Genomic DNA, 17,088 nt, shown 5'->3' on the forward strand with positions numbered 1-17,088 from the left:
TTAATGGAAACAAAAGATTTTCCACAAATGCCCTTGGCCCATTTTCGCTCGCGCCGTTCCTGCCCTCAGCTCAGCCTTTTTTCACATCGCCAGCGAACTGTTGCGATTTGCAACAGCCAGTCGCACACAAGCAAATCTCCTAATATCCGACCTTATCATGGCAATTAAGGAGCACTATCCATAAGCAGCAGCGAGGCATGCCGCCGAGCCCTTCGCACTGCGGTTTCTCCTCCCTCCGCCAGTTCCTCCACCCCCAAACCCCCACCCACGCGGCCTGACAGCCGCCTGTCACATCGCATCACTCCGCCTCCACCCCGATCCAGAGCCCAGAGACAGGAAAACCCTTCCCATGATGCCTGCTGACAGCCCCCCTCCACCCCCTCCCAGACTTGCCCAGGAGGGATAGAGCAGTGCCGTTAATGGGCAGAAATGTCCAAAAAAGCACTCTGGGCCGACGCAGGAGAACGTCTGCAGGAGGAGACTTATAAAGACTTTATGTCCCGCTCAGACGGAGACCTGCTGTCAGGGGCCGGCTTTGTGTTTCTGATGAGGTTCCTTTGAGCCGCTGTCTCGCACTGCCGCGACGGCGTCTGCCACTCCTGTCTCTCACCTATGCCACCCTGGTCATTCCTTTTTCTACATCGCAATTCATCCTCAGGGACTCATTCTGATCGCTCACAGTTATGGCATCCTAATGACCGAATGTGTGCGGGGCGAGAAACTGCCCATTAGTCTTTCTCTCTTTTTTTCCTCCGTGCCACGATGCAGTCTTCCTCCTCGTGCCTTTTTTCATCTTTGCTTGTTAAGCGCGATGGGTCTTGAGTGAATTTGGTTTTGGTCTGAGGACTAATTCGCAATTACGGAGAATAACTCCCTTAAGGACGGGCGTTAGCTTTGCAGGCACAGCATGCATATTTCATGGAGCTTAACTTGTCCTCTTCCCATTTAATGTGGCAAAGCCCAGAATGGAGGGATGGGACTGAGACACCAACTTTTCTTCCATCCTTCCTCAGCTGGACATATATATGTATAGTATAGATAACTAGTTATGTTAATGATAAAACTAGTTGTTAGCATTATAGTGATCATCCAGTGTTGGCAATCTAATTAGCAGACTGTATATTTTACACAATAAATGTATGTAAATAAATGCTTTTATAAATTTGACATGATTACCATTCCTCTCTTTCATAATATCAAGAATGGGAGAAGGCAAGTAAAAGGTTTCGACCTGTATAAGGCCTGGTTTTGTTACTGTTACTTCTCGTCTGACGGTTACATTTTCTCAGTAAGGTAATGGGTTTTTTTAACAGGGATTTCTGTGAAACATAAAGGCTGCCAGGCAGCATCCCATGAGTTCTGTTCACTAATTAATTTGTTCACAATGCCTATTTAATCAGAGGCTGATTTTACAAAAGGACATAATCTCCTCAAGTCAATGGATTTAGAAGCCTGTTAATGTCACATTAAAATGTTCTACCAAAGCAGGAGACTCGTGTTTAGTGGGATACTGCAGGTGAAGAGTACTGGTTCGGGAACAGATCCCGTTTTTAAAACCCAAACCTGGGTACACACCAGCCTCCAAACACAGACTTGTTGCGAACTAAGCTAACCAAGCCACGCCAGTCAAAACCCCACAGAGGCAGAACATTTTAGAGAAATTCGGTAATTCCAGAATATAAAAATATTTTTTCGAACAAAATGGCCGTCACGGCGGGCCGTTTGCTTTTCCGTTCCTCTGGCCTCTGTATTCCGTAATGTTAACCCAACGCTGCATCGTCAAACACAGGAAGAATCTGGTAATTATGTGCCTCAGTCTCTCCTGGCATACCTGCACTTCAAAAGACCCTCTGTATTTCCCTACCAGGGTGCATGAATAATTCAGCAGGGGGACTCGTGGGGGTGTGGGCGTGCTGGCCGGCGTTTGGGCTGGTTAGCGAGGCCACGCCATCTGTTCCCCCCCCTCTAGACACGCGCCGTATGCAGGGTCAGGCCAGGCAGGGGGAAACTCCTCACAGGTAATGCCAGCATGCCTCCTGCCACGGGAGCTGATAAGTCCCCTGCACAACGGCGCACGTCCAGCGCACAACGGCGGCCTCTGTTCCGCGCCGAGCCGCGGTAACTTTCCACCCAGAGATACTACACAGCTTGGTGTTAACACTTCAGGAGATGGCAGAGATCTGCAGTTTTACTCACGATGGGAACTCAAGCCTAATGGGAGCTTAAGCAAGCAAAGTGAGTGCACATAAGGCTAGACCTCAACTTCCATTTATGGGATTGACAGTTAAAATATGCAGCATTTATGCAAACGTTAAGCAAAGATGCTAAGATGCCAAACAAATTATCAGATTTCAAATGTTCATCTAAAAACAAGGCAGTAATTTGATAATTGGCATGAGGTCCAAACTTAAACATAAACAAACGGAAGGGGTCCAGAACTGGCCACACTGGGAACTCACAGGCAACAGTGGTTGGCCTAGCATGTAAGGAAGTGGCCCCGTAATCGGAAGGTTCGAATCCCGAACCGCCAAGGTGCCAATGAGGTGCCACTGAGCAAAGCATCGTCCCCACACACTGCTCCCCGGGCGCCTGTCATGGCTGCCCACTGCTCCCTCAGGGCGTGGGTTAAATGCAGAGATCACATTTCACTGGGTGCTGTGCTCTGGTGTGTCATATGTGACAACTAATCACTTTCACTTCACTTTATTTTCGCTAGTACGCCAGTCTGCATGCACTGACTAATGGTGGTCTGCTCAGTGGAGGAAACAGTGAGGTTTATAGAACGTGAAGCCACATTGAGCTCAGTACTCTGGTGAGGTGAATGTCTTACCTGCTGGTGGTTTGATCAGTGGGGGTGGAATAAGTGGGACTATGATGGGCATGCTCCCATGCTCCTTAGCACCAGGTGCAGAGGTGGAGGTGGAGGAGGGTTCTGACGTGATTCCGTTCCTCGGGGTTGGTGTGGAGCGGGAGCTGTTGGCGTGAGGCGGTGAAGTAGTGCTGTTTTCCACCGATGAGGCTTTTGGCAAAGAGTTTTCTAGAAAAGAAATGGTCGGTTTCTCCAAATTAAAATATGATCACACATTATTTAATTATGCAGCATACATAATAATGATCCTAAGTATTCCTTTTTTTGTCAACGTTACACTCTTCTTTTTTGTATGAAACTACATGAAAATACATCAAAGGTTGAATTAACACGTCCAGTCAGAGTACAGATTCTCCAGTCGCTGCTACTTTACTAGAGGGATGGACACCACGCATTTGTGTTTTTTTTCCCCTTTTCTTTGATGTAAGCTGTTAATTAGATGATGTCTAAGACTTCAGTGTAAAATATCCCATTGGTGTTCGGTTGGTTTGATATCTGTTCACTGAAGGCCTTACCATGGAAGACACTACTCACATCCGGAAGTGTTTTATAGCAGGACAAACAAAACCATTTGCAACAACCGAGTACAGAACTGGATAGAAAACATAGCCGTAAAAAATATACTCCTACAATTTCCATTAATATATACCTACCACATGCCACAAACCCTGCCATCCAGCTCTGTGGTATTTCATTCAGGTTTGTTTACAGCTCTGGCATGGGCACAGGCAACAGTCGGCAGACACACTCCAGCCAATGGAGTTACTGGCCTGGCTCACACACCCAGTCCTACTAAAAAATCTGCAGCTCCCTATACCTGCGGCCAAAGAGAGCAGGTTTGGATGAATAAATTATCAGCCTATTTTCAAAACCATTTGTCATTATAACTCAATATGTACTTGTGGGGATTTGCGATAAATGCGTTAATGAGGTTTCATTGTCTCTTGCCTAATCTTGGCACTCGCAGTGATGTCAACAGACAATAAGAAAATATCATAATCTGTATGTGCAGATTTGTCTGATGATGGAATGTAATTACTGAGCGGGTGTGGGTTAAGCGCAGCGTGTTAATTTCTTCCGTAGAGCGGCCGTGTTGCTCTTTAAAGCCCCTAAATCTCCCCCCGGCTCTCCCTGCAGGCCAACGGGCGCTCGGGGGAATTAACTTCCCCATTGTGTCGGCCTTCAGTCCCCAATCCTCAGAGGAGCAGCTTCCCTCGCAAGGAACCGGAGATACTTGACAATTCAAATCCTGTTAATACCCCCAATTTAGTGTGGCGAGGAGAACGCTTTAAATGAACCATGATCGGACTTCTGCAGGATTCATCTGGATTAATGTAGGGGGGCAAATAATTGGGAAGGAAGTAGAACTTAATTGTGATAACTTGTTTGGAGATGTACAGCTTACATTGTTTGCTATTGCCAGACTAGAACTGTTCGACAAGGTCTAAACTTCTGCACGCCTTGCATAATTAGATTACTTTCAGGAGTAATATAACACATTACTGTTGCTAAGTTGAAGCTTGTGTGGGAATTTGGCGATTTCAGAAAGTGTTATTTATTATTTTGAAGCTGGTGAATCAAGTTTGATAAAAGATGAATATATGCCGAGGTGCAAACCCAACAACACAGGTGTCTAGATGAAAAAAATAAATAACATTTCAGCTGCCTTTCCTGACTTCTGTACATCTTTACACCAGTTAGTTTTATTATATTCTGCCTTCTGTCCACACGTGAAGACAGAGTACAGAAAGAATAAAAAATGTTCACAGGTATTGTAAACAATAGTGCAGGACAACTGAAATAATCAATTATTTACCAACCTTCTTTTACCTGTGAATCAGAATTGGTCATTATCAAATTACCTGGGGACTAATAACTAATAACAAGACCTGAGTACAGGTCTTATTTAAAAACTAATGTCTATGGCAGCAGCTCTAGATTCAATTTTAATAAGTTGGCATAATGTAAGAAACATAGTAAAAAAGTCAAATTTATTTAGAAGGGTGACAGAGCGAGTGCTACCACAGTTAGACAAGTGTAAAATCACCTTCTTTTACACTTTGTTTTAAACAATGACTCAAAGATCATTCTTACCTACATTGCTTATGACTCTTACAGTCTTAGAAGTTCCTCTGTCTGACTTTACTATTAGTATTAGTAAGATTAAATGGTTAGTAATATGTAATACCCGCTAGGCCAGTGGTGGCCTAGTGGATAAGGAAATGGACCCGTAATTGGAAGTTTGCCAGTTCAAATCCCAAACCGCCAAGGTACCACTAAGGTGCTACTGAGCTGCTAAGGTGCTAAGTTCCATGACCACACACTGCTCCCCGGGTATCTTTCATGGCTCACCAAGGTGGCGGGTCAAATGCAGAGGACACATTTCGTTGTGTCACCGTGTGCTGTGCTGCAGTGTTTCACAATGACAATCACTTCACTTTCATGACCCATCTATGACTTTTTACAAGGAGTCATCAGACAGGCCCAATTGTGCCCAGTGAGAAGTAAGTTTTACCTGATGCTCACCTTTCAGTACTGAGATATGCTGCCGCACCTCCCCGTCCGGATAGTTTCGGATGTCAATGTCGTCCGAGTCGCGCAGCTCCACCTTGTCATAGCCGTACCAGCCCAGAAGTTCATTCATGGTGTTCTCAGCAAAACTCTGTTCGAGACACAACCAGTCAGGGGTGTTACCTCCAGTTTTAACATCAGGAACGTTTGCAGGAGGGCAGAAGATGCTATAACGCCAACAACAAAGGCCTATAGAGCCAAAATAACATAAAGCATGTTTTCACTCTCCTAATGGGGACATGATATGACTCCCTTTAGAAACAGCACAGTCCAATTCCTGCAGAGCTCACCTGAAGAATCCATTTGCTATTAAGAGTTTAGAGTGTGGGTTTTCGTCAACCAACACTCAGACAATAATTACAGCAATTACACTTGTTTACACACATGTGAACTTTTGTACGCAAACCCAGTTATTATTTATGTACAGTCATGCTGTAGCTGTGAATGTCCTTAAATTTTAACCAAGGAGCACGTAATACATTCCCACAGAGAAATAGATGAAAGCTCTGATATACTTCTTTTATAGTCCTTGAAGATCTGTATACCAAGCCCATCTGCACGTCCTCATGCTTTAAGCATCAAAATGAGCCTGTTATGACATACAGTATTGCTGATTTATGCAGGTACTCTGATTCATGCTGATATAAACGAAGTAGGATTTAATGCAGATCTATGCACTGAGCTTAGACAGCAGCTACAGCAGTTAAAAATGGTCCAAAATCTTATGGACGTGTTTGTCATTTATTAACTACATTAGTGGCATTTATGAACAGTGCCATAAGTGTGGACAAATTTGGAGAAGAGATTTCTGCAGAAAAAAGCCCTTCACGATTTCTCCCTAGCGAGTGCAGCCTTAATTACAGAGGGAACGTTGGAACCATAGTGGCCCGTTGTTGGCTATGGCCCCCGGCTTTTATATACACAAGAATCTAAATACAAGATTTAGTCCACAAGCCGTCATTTCAGAAAAGCAAATCCACAACAATTGTGACAAATGTGACAATTCACAATGTGTCAATCACAACCGCATTCATAAAACACTTCCGCTGCAGGTAGCACTCGTGAACAATGGCGTTTCTTTACCGGTAAAATATGCCTGAGAAGTATGCCCTGCATGAACACAGGTAAATCTAAAACAACATTCAAGAGTCATACAACCCAAAAATCAATAAAGCACTATTACTAGAGGAAAAAGCTACGTAACAATACTGTAATTCGATAGATCTGAGCAGCAGAGGTGTTGACAGAATTCTCAGACACAGCTTAATCCAAGGACATCTTGATGCCTTGCCTAATTTGTCCATACATGCTCATTCTCCCAGTGCTAATCCCAGTTCCATTACACCTGCCTCGACATTCCCATTGCAAACACAATGAATATCTGACGGGAATTTGTTCGCACTTTAATAAAAAAAATAACTTCTTTTAAAGCTACAGAGAAATTGGTGAGGCAGCCGCACCCCCCCCACACACACACATAAACAAAACCATAATAATAATAATATTTCAAATGGCACAAATTTTAATTGTTCACAATAAAGTGACACTACCACATTTCGACATATGCATCAGATTTCCAGAACAGATGGCATGGATCATGACAACTGGTATATGTGGCTTTTGCTGTTCACAATGTCATGGAAAAACTGTCACATACATCATTTATTTATTTTGTATGTGACAATCTTTTGTTGCTTTTGCGGACAAAAATCTGTCATGGGTGTCAGTCTACTTCCTTTGCATGTGTGAGATGTGTTTTGGCAGGCTATCCACAAAGCTTTTCTGACAGCTTAAACCGCACTCTCAAATAAAATGTGCTAAATTAATCATTACCAACGCTTATCATATATGTCATTGTTAAAATGCACATCTTTCTCTCCATTCTATAGATATTTCTTTTTTCGTCCTACGCTTCACAGCGGTAACAGGAAGACTGTTGGACCAATGAAGACACCTGGACCCATGAAGGTTAGGACAAATTATGCTGCAAGCTGCTCTCTCCTGCTGATGCCCAAGGCCTGCTCTAGGGAACGTAGGCCAACTAAGGCCAGCTGCTTTATAATAATATGCTCTGGAAAAAAAAAAAGAAACATGGAAATAAACCAAAAATATCCAGCAATAATGGATGTCCAAGTCCAATGTGCAACAGCATACAAAAATGTCTTCTCTTCCAGGCATGCCGCTACAATGCTGGTTACACTAGGGTTTCCTTCTTAAGACACAGTTATATATTTTTATACTCTGACAAACTAAGGGGCTCACCATGGAGAAGGGCGGGTTGCCATGGACATCACCCGCCTCGCCCGCCCAGGGGTGGGCCCGCTCGGCCCGCACCTGATGAGACACGAGTCATGTCGTTACATTCAAGCATTCAACTGTCAATCAGGCATGTCATCTGTCAAATTAAGAGCTGGACGCCCCCCAACCTGAATGGGAGACAAGTAATGATATTCATTTTTTGCAATTTAGATGCATCTAGCAAAAAAAACTACACACCTATAAGTCATTAGCAATGGACAAGAATGTTCCATTCACATGTAATTGAGAGATTATTTTTTTTAGGTACGTATTGCTCAGTCCCTCGTTCTTGTGATGGGCTGAACCATAAGCGGAGCAGTGCACAGGGCAACCACTAGATGTCTCAACTGATTTTGATAGGTTAACTCAGAAGGCTGTGTCCAAGGGACACCACGTCAACATTAACAACACCAAAACAACACAGAGGAGACCATACAGATGTCATCAAAGTGTGCTGTCTACCCTTTATCAGTCCTTCCTGCTGTACAAAGAAGGCAAAATGTCTGTAAAGTCTTATATTTGTGCATCTTCACGGTCATTCTAGTGCAGGGTCAATTCGGGGCCACGTGGATTTGATCATTAGTGCTCTTTCTGTGAATTTTAGCCATTCAACAAATCTGTCATCATATCCATCACCATATCCCTTTAGAACCTGGACATGATTATGGAAGCAAGGTGAGCCTTTGTAGGGCCTGTTGCATTGCCCTGAAGGTCAGACGAAACTCTGTGCCTTGCTCTGGCCCTTCTGTAACCCTGACACTTCCAGAAAGTGGGAGAGATAAAGAGAGTGGAACCCAATCTGGGTGGTAGCTCATGAAAGAGGAGCGCAGGAATGGCTCACAGAGGGAAAGAGAGAGAGAGAGAGAGCACCGGGGTGGGGTGTCAGTCCGCCAATGGACCTCCACTCTACAAAGGCTCTCCAAACACACTGCAGCACTGGAGCGGCGGTTCTCATTAAACCGCATTAAAAGCGACCAATCAAGTCCAAGAAACGCTTGCTGTTCTCGGTGTCAAGGAACCGGCCGTGAGCTTGTGCAGCTAATGAGTGCAGCGGCGGCGGCGGTGAGAGGAAAGGGCTCCTTCTGAAAGGCATCTGAATGGGACTGAGTTAGTTTTAGAGGAACAAATGTTTATGCTCCCAGGGACTGGGCAGGGCAGTGGCCTGAAATGCCCACTCTCCAATACATCCCAGCCCACCACCAGAAATAGCCAGATTACCACCATTACGCCACCTTTCACATGTCAGCCTCTCGAAGACGAGGGGATTGTGGGTTCTCAGTCGTTTATACTGAGAACTTCTCTCCATTCTTCTTGTTGTTTTGCACAGCGGAGTGCTTATGATGGTGTTGTTGGAGGGGAGGGTGTGGGTAACTGTTGGGGAAGGGGGGGTTAGTCAGTGAATCCGACACCATGTGGGCAGAAACCAGAGTAGGTCACAGTACACCATGATAAAATTCCCTAATCCCCTCGCCAAGTTTCCCTGCGCGGGAGCCTCCTTCAGCCTTTCCAGGCCCACACTTTTCCATTCCCTTGTTCGCTCTCTCTCTCTCTCTCCCTCTCTCTCTCTCCTTTCTCTCCCCCGCTGCTCCGCTTTCATTTTCCCCTACCTTCCTTGATATCCGATCCCGCACGGACTCTCAGGTTTCAGTTTTTACAGCTTAGTCTGCCTATTGCAGTATACATTCCTTTCTCTCTTGCTCTTACACCCGGGCTCTCCCTCCCTCTCCGGCCCGATTACTTACTGCAGCTTATTTTACCATGGTGCACATGAAAGCAGTGCGAGATGAAGGAAACACTGTCAGACTGTTTGGTTGTTCGGAGGCATGATCCCTCACAAGGGCACATTGTGTGCGCTTTCTCTCTCGCTCACTTTTTAAACAAGCAAGCGAGGGGTCTGTGTGTGTGTGTGTGTGTGTGTGTTGGGGGGGGGGGGGCGGAATTAAAAGAAAATGAAATGTTTCAATCTTGCTGCCTGACAGGCCTCCAGTGTTCAAGGCAGGACCGCTTAGTTCGAGCTCAGTCTGTTGGTGGTAATGAGGGTATTGGTGCATACGAGGGTACGAGAGTCGATGCTGCCCTGGTTTCGAGGTGTTGGCCTTGCAGGGCAAACTCCCACTGGCTAGACGCGCTGTGTCAACTCAACAGCAGACTGCAGTGAAACACGAATGAAATCTTATACAGAGCAACAGGGCCTCGGATTGGATAAAAAGATCCAAGGGAAGAGTCCAGAAGGAAAAGCTACGAGAAAGAAGGGAGCCTATTATTGCCTGCCAGGGTACAAAGTGATGGAAGGGGTGAGATGTTGTGCTCTACAGAGTGAGTGAACGCACAGAGGATATACAGTATATAAAGGAAGCATTATACCCCTGCGAAATGGAAGAGGGCAGTTTCATTTAATTTGGCAAGATAAAGAGGAAAATGAAAACCATGAACCCATAAATGGCCCACAGATCAATTACAGAGGAACATATAGATGCTATGAGGGGGAGTGCTGGCCAATTGCAAGTGCTGACTGAGTGAATAAGGCAGCTGCCTGAGAAGATGCAGTTGAAAAACCAACACACACACACACACACACATAAATACAATAGTGCTTAGGCTGCAGCCCCGTGTGTTTCGGGGCAGTGGTGGCCTAACAGGTAAGGAAGTGGCCCCGTAATCAGAGGGTTGCCGGTTCAAATCCCAACCCGCTATGGTGCCACTGAGGTGCAACTGAGCAAAGCACCGTCCCCACACACTGCTCCCAGGGCGCCTGCAGAGGACACATTTCGTTGTGTCACCGTGTGCTGTGCTGCAGTGTTTCACAATAACAATTACTTCACTTTCACTAATAATAGAAAAATTAAATCGTTTTTATCAACTTGTATAATTTTATCAACTCAGGTTTTATCAAGTTAGTTAATAATGAAAGTGTAAGACTAGATTATATAACAATACAGTGTATTGCACCATGGCATAAAATTATGATATAATAGTAACCACGAACACATTGTCACCCATTTGGAGGCATCAATAATATTGTGACCTCCGGAGTTCGGGGACGCACGGGCAGACATCGCGGGAGGGGAGACAGGAGAAGTGACTGGCCGGCGTTGGGCTCGGCGGAGGGAAGGCTGCAGGTGAGTGGGAACGCGAGGGGAAGAAGGGATGTGAGGTGAGGGAGAGCCGGACTCAGTGGTGAGTGTTGGGACTGGGGTTGGGGGATGAGAGCGTTGGGTGGCCAAGGAGAAGGAGGGAACGGGAAGAGGGCTGGCGTGAGTATGGTCTGGGGTTGAGGCGGGGGTGCAGGACTGTGGGGGCAGGATGAAGGGTTCATGGTCATTCAGGCGTTAAGGTACAGAAGTGGTAGGGTGAAACTTGTGGTTGGCTTATCAAGCAAGGGCAGTCTATACAAAAAAAATAGGTGAACGTCAATGAGAAAATTATTATCAAAGAGCGGGCAGCACCCGAGATGGCTGCCCAGCTCAAAGTGAAGTGATTGTCATTGTGACACATTGTGCACAGCACACGGTGGAAACAATGAAATGAGTCCTCTGCTTTTAACCCATCACCCGGGATTCGAACCAACAACCTTCCGATTACGTGTCCGCTTCCTTAACTGCTAGACCACCACTGCCCCAAATGACCCTGAGCATTGACCCCGTCTTCTTTTGCTTCCGGGTCGCAGTCACCTGCCGCTGTCGCATGCCCCCTGGGGCCAGGTGGTGGGACGGTTGCCATGACAAATACAACTTTTCTAATTATTGACCCATTAAGACATGGACTTAAGACTGGGGGCCGAGTCAACATGCTACTAAACCTTTTCTTGCACTGATTCATCAGGCCAGATCACCTTCTTCAGTTGCACCATGGACCAGTTCTGCGCCTCACCTGACCACTGGCTAGATGCGCTATCATAAGCAGCTGTTTGGGCTACAGAATCCAACCAGATGGGTTTACTCCCCATGCACACCAATGAGCCTTTGGTGCCCATGACCATGCCCATGTTGTCCTTCCTTTGGCCATTTTTGGTAGGCACTAACCACTGCATGTAGTGAACACTGTGGGTCATCGAATGCCACCAAGTGGTCCTTCTCAGAGTCCTTCTCAACCGTGCACATGTCCATTTGTCCTATACTTGGACCCTTCAACTTCATGAGCTGTCTCATCACTTGGTGCCAAACACTTTACCCACTTTTAATGTTGAATATAATCATATAGCCAGAAATCACATTTTCTTGCATAATTAAAATTCATTTAATTAAGGACCTTATCACCAGCCTTCTCCAGCTGATCGTTTCTCAATTGATATCAGAGGAACATTTGGTTTTGATTTGTTATCCTGATTTGTTACCTCAGTCGGGCAGCACAAAGATGATCGCTAGATGATAGATAGAAGGTACCGGCTGGAACAAAATCCTCTCTGTTCTGGTGTTTTTCAGGAAACCGAGTTCTGATGTATTTGAGCAGCTACACTGACAAATGGGTATCATCCTCTTCACGCTTCGCGCAGTAATCAGTACCATACAGAGGGAGAGTTCCAGGCAACGTGAACTCACGAGAGCAGAACCATATGGCGGTCCGAGACATTCACACATGAACATTCTCAGCCAAAATTCAGGCAAAAGTTAAGACTTCTCTAGTACCATTCAAGCATTCATTCCCTGCAGAACTCTACTGATGGGTTCATAAATCCAGCAGACAACTTCTACAATATCTAAAGAGGGAACATGTTTTCTGGCATACATGAGGCTACAGTTAGTATCTTAACAGAATGTCCTAATAATTAAGCAACAAGCTTGAATTACCTGTAGATTAATAGCACGACAAATTCAATCTGTGGGATGTCTTCGGGCGAAACTTAAAAGCATGAAAACATGTCTGAATTTAGGGAAAGAAGACCTGGAAACTTGGATGTTGCAGTCCTCTCCTACTATAGAAACAAATGGGTCACACGTGTCACTGTGGCATAATGTTGCAGCCGCTCCCGACACCACTGCCGGGACTCAGCAGCCACCCACCTTCATAAGGCCCATTTGTGTTAAACACGAATATGGATACAGAGGGAGCCTTCTGTCCGTAAAATGTGCACATTCACAGGAAGCTTGCGGATGTGGACAGAGCGGAGCAGCACCACTGGAAATCACGGGGGCAGTACAAAGAAGAAGAAATGGCTGGACTTTTTAAAAGGAGATTATTGTGAAATGTTAATTACGTTTCCCCTCGGCAGAGCCACTGGGAAGAGACTGGAGGGAAAGGTCTCTCCATGTCTCTCCTGCCCTGTTTGCTGTCTGTGGGCATGTCCATACAGAAAAGGGATGTGCTGCCACTCCTAAAAATTTAATTGATATAATCAAAGAGACCAAAAAAAAAAACATGGACTGACTGCAAACCCTGGGAATAAGGGTGGTAGTAGCCTAGTGGGTAACACACTCGCCTATGAACCAGAAGACCCGGGTTCGAATCCCACTTACTACCATTGTGTCCCTGAGCAAGACACTTAACCCTAAGTTGCTCCAGGGGGGACTGTCCCTGTAACTGCTGATTGTAAGTCGCTCTGGATAAGGGCGTCTGATAAAATGCTGTAAATGTAAATGAATTGGGTTGGACACCATTGATGTTGCACATCACAGAATGCAAAAAAGTTAATGCTGAGTTAACAGTTTTAGCTACTATTTCAGAATGACAAAATAAATTAACAAATAAAACACACAAGACCGATCCCTCAATGCCTCTGAAATAATCCCACTGCCCTGTACAGATACGGACGCCCTTAAATCACAGTCGGGGTGTCAACTGAGGACTTCTGGTGCATTCTAATTATTATTCAATGAAACCTCCCCATCCCTCATGTTTACTACTTTGAAGGAAATACTCCAAACTGGAGACTGGAAGCCTCAACGCAGCAACACTGCGGGCAAAAATTCAGCAGAGGTCTCAGCACATAAAATTGTGCAGGTAAACAGGATGGGGGCAGAGAAGACAACAAAGCACAGGAATACATTTTTGGGGGGATTTTTAGGGGGGGAAAAAAACACACAAAAAAAGCTCACGAACCAGCAATGAACTGGATGCATTGCCAGGCATCCCTCTCAACACAGTGAAGCTACTTCCTCTGATGGCCAGGTACTGACTGGCCGCCAAGTGCATCCTTGACAACTGCAGCTATTCAGTTTAAGCAAGGACATGGACAAACATGAAGAAAAAACCCTTTCAAACGATGATATCCTCCAATATTTACCAAATTCCCAGTATGCACAAACACACACACAAATACGTGGAGCCACACACACCGGATTGTGTACCAGGAATATTCTCCCTGCTCTGATAGTCTTCAATGGCGCACGTCGTCTCAAGGCTATTTCAGCTCGTTACAAGAAGACGGTGAAATATCAATTACAGATGCACTAATGAGAAAACAGCGATGCTGAACACCTTCTGAAAAATGGTAGTCCCACTAAGCACTCTTTCTCTCTCTCTCTCTCAAACACACACACACACACACACACCTACACATCCTAGACTTCACATCTGCTCCTCACACCTTATCTCATGGACCCGCAGACTGGCGCTTAATGTTCAGTCTGTAATCCCATCACATTCACAGTTTAATGAGCCGCCACGTCCCATTCATACAACAAATTAGGTTCTCTGCTACCCATCACCTGGACGTCTCCATTTATTGACCTAGTAGTGAACACGCACTCTCAAATCAGTTCCAGTATTACTTGACATTTATGATCTGCTTATTAAATTTTAACAGGTTACGTGTGGCAACCGCTTGTCAAAATGCTGGATTCATGTGTCCACTGTGAAGATGTAGAGCTCATGCAGAGCAGATAAGGCTCAATATATATTTCATATATATGAAAAATTAAAGATTACAAATTTAAAAGGCAATCAAATGATCGTCATAGCAACGACAACTTGTTAATTTATATATTAATATGGGCTGGACAAAGAGAAATCGAAACCACGTTGATGGAGGTACATTGCAATATATATATATATATATATATATATATATATATAAAATAATTAAAAAATAGCTTTAAAAATGAGGTATTTAGGCGGCAGGGCGTGCGTTTGTGAAACGCCGCAGGAGGCGAAAACTCGATCAATACCCGTCAAATTGGGGAGTTCCCCGCGGCGCAGCGAGCAGACAGGTGCCATACATTTCACGGCAAGGTGGCGTCCCTGGTGGAGGAGGAGGTGGTGGTGGGTGTGGGTGTGTGTGGGGGGAGGATCCAGAAAAAAATCCAGATGTGCAAGACCCGGTTTTTCTGTAAGACGCAACTGTGTTTTACCGCAGATCGAGGCGACATTCAAAACACACACACACACACACACACACACACACACACATCAAGCTGTGGCTACACTGTATCCCACCACAGACAATGAGCGCGACCCCCCCCCACCACCACCACCACCCCCGAGACAAAGCTGCAACGTGCCCTGCGCGACGGAAACGCGCCTGTGCGTCTCTGCGCGACACAATAAATAAACGCCCGGACGCAATGGGAGGAAATAAAGGACTAAAGAAAGGACGAAATGGGAGGAAATAAAAAGAAGGAGCCCGCCACATCTGGAGCGCCTTGGCCACAGCTGGCTCGGCGCAACACGACAGAAAGTCCTGCTGTATTATTTGTCTTTTTTGTGCCTTTGGAACGCGCGGTTGGCCACTTAAAACTGTGGTTATGTTAATATTTATTCTTTTCTGCGTGTGTGTGTGTGTGTGTGTGTGGAGACACGCATTTCCGCGCAGTAGTAGTAGAACCCGATCAGTAGTAGTAGTAGCAGCGGCGGCGCCGTGGACGTGGGGGGGACTCCACGCGAACCGCGCGACGAGCCCACGTTTGCGCCCGGTTCCCGTGGACGCGCGCGCGTAATTCCAACCCGCGGCTAACAAATCCACGCGGCGCGTGCAGGGAAGGAGCGAATATAAAACGTCAAGTTCGTCCATTACCAGCGCGGCGCGTCAATGAATCAGGTCTATTGAACAGAGCCGAGGGCGGAGCGCACCTTAAAGCACACGCACACACACACACACACACACACACACACACACACACACGCACACACACACGCACAGAGGAGGAGAGGAGCCCTTTATACCTTCATCTCCTCGTTAATTTCCCGCTTCACCGGGTGCGCCGGCTTTCTGCTCCTCTTGTTTTCCGGGGGTCTCCCTTCCTTCTCCATTTCGGCCATCGCTCGCCTCGTCCGACGTCTTCTGTCAGTCTCTGCGGCGGCGGGGTGGGGTTGGGCAGGGGGACGCGGGGGGGTTGTCGCCGCCTCAGGACGCCAGGCGTGGGGAGAGCCCCGTCGCGGGCCGGCGATGCCCGGTGGAGGAGTCGGCCATCTTCTGCCCGGGATCCCTCCAGCGCGCTGTGCGCTGGTCGGAGTGAGGCTTCTGGCTGAGGCAAATGAGGGGTTGTGGAAGGGAGGGAAACACACACACACACACACGCACACGCACACGAGAGCCAGACAGGGGGAGGGGCCTCAGCTGTAACTCTATACCAGGCGCTGATCCCAGGAAGGCTATTTCCTCCCAGTTTTCCACAGATAGGTTTCCACTCCGGGCTCCACACGCGTCTGAGATTGCCCACTAGATAGGGCTGGATAGATGCTGTCCTCCGAACCTCATTATCCGGATCATTATCTTCAGTGTTTGTGTGTGTGTGTGTTTTGGGGGGTGGTCAGTGCATCCCCCCCACCATCATTTTAAAAACTCGTCATTGTAGAGCAGTTCTGATTCCTTTTGCCGTTGCTCGGCCAATTTCCACTGAGAGGCGTGCAGATCAGCAGTCAGAGGGACATCTCTCGCGCTGACCTGAGGGACGACCAGTCAAGTGTTTCAACCGGTGACGGTTCTCCTAGAAACGACCATAGACCTTCGTTAGCAGAGCACATTGTCAATATCTCTTTGGCAAACGTTGGGTGGATTAAAAATTATTCCGTGCACGGATGCCTAATGACCAACCCAAAAACCTTTGGGCACCATCGCATGCATCGTCCCTTCACTCCGCCTTGAAGTGTGTCCTGGAGCGAATCTTCTTGTCCCATCCCAGATCGCGAGCAGATGGCGTGGCCGCTCAATGAGCGCATTGTTTCACGCGGAGAACCCGGCCACGCAGGCCCTGACGAACACCGTCCCATGACGAAGGGGATAGCGTTACACAAACTGATATGAAAGAAGGTGCCTGTGCGTATGTAACAGGCTGGGCAGAGGGCTTGTACTGTGTGCGTTCAGTACGACAGCTTCTGGCATTGTGGATCATGGTTTGAAATGGGAATATGTTTGTAAAGATGGGTCAAGCGGTGGCAAAGTGGTTGAAAGGGAGAGGCTGTAAGGCCGAGGCATT

At 46.5% G+C, this 17,088-nt stretch overlaps 1 protein-coding gene across 13 annotated transcripts in view; it reads right to left on the reverse strand.

Annotated features, from left to right (window-relative positions):
- Positions 1–17,088, reverse strand: part of sobpa (sine oculis binding protein homolog (Drosophila) a) — a 41,122-nt gene that overhangs the window by 21,971 nt on the left and 2,063 nt on the right. For 6 of the 13 annotated variants that reach the window (XM_028996995.1, XM_028996953.1, XM_028996979.1 and 3 more), the window contains exons 1-4: positions 15,836–16,422; positions 7,703–7,774; positions 5,396–5,531; positions 2,831–3,037 (exon numbers count right to left, since the gene is read on the reverse strand). In XM_028996995.1, coding sequence (XP_028852828.1) covers positions 2,831–3,037; positions 5,396–5,531; positions 7,703–7,774; positions 15,836–15,931 — 511 coding nt within the window. In that variant the 5' untranslated portion in view covers positions 15,932–16,422. Of the gene's footprint in view, positions 1–2,830; positions 3,038–3,522; positions 3,651–5,395; positions 5,532–7,702; positions 7,775–15,835; positions 16,423–17,088 lie in introns of those variants that run through there. The other 7 variants (XM_028997044.1, XM_028996972.1, XM_028996964.1 and 4 more) reach the window with 3 other exon arrangements.

Source organism: Denticeps clupeoides, chromosome 1 (genome assembly GCF_900700375.1).
Source record: "Denticeps clupeoides chromosome 1, fDenClu1.1, whole genome shotgun sequence".
NCBI classification, from domain to species: domain Eukaryota; kingdom Metazoa; phylum Chordata; class Actinopteri; order Clupeiformes; family Denticipitidae; genus Denticeps; species Denticeps clupeoides.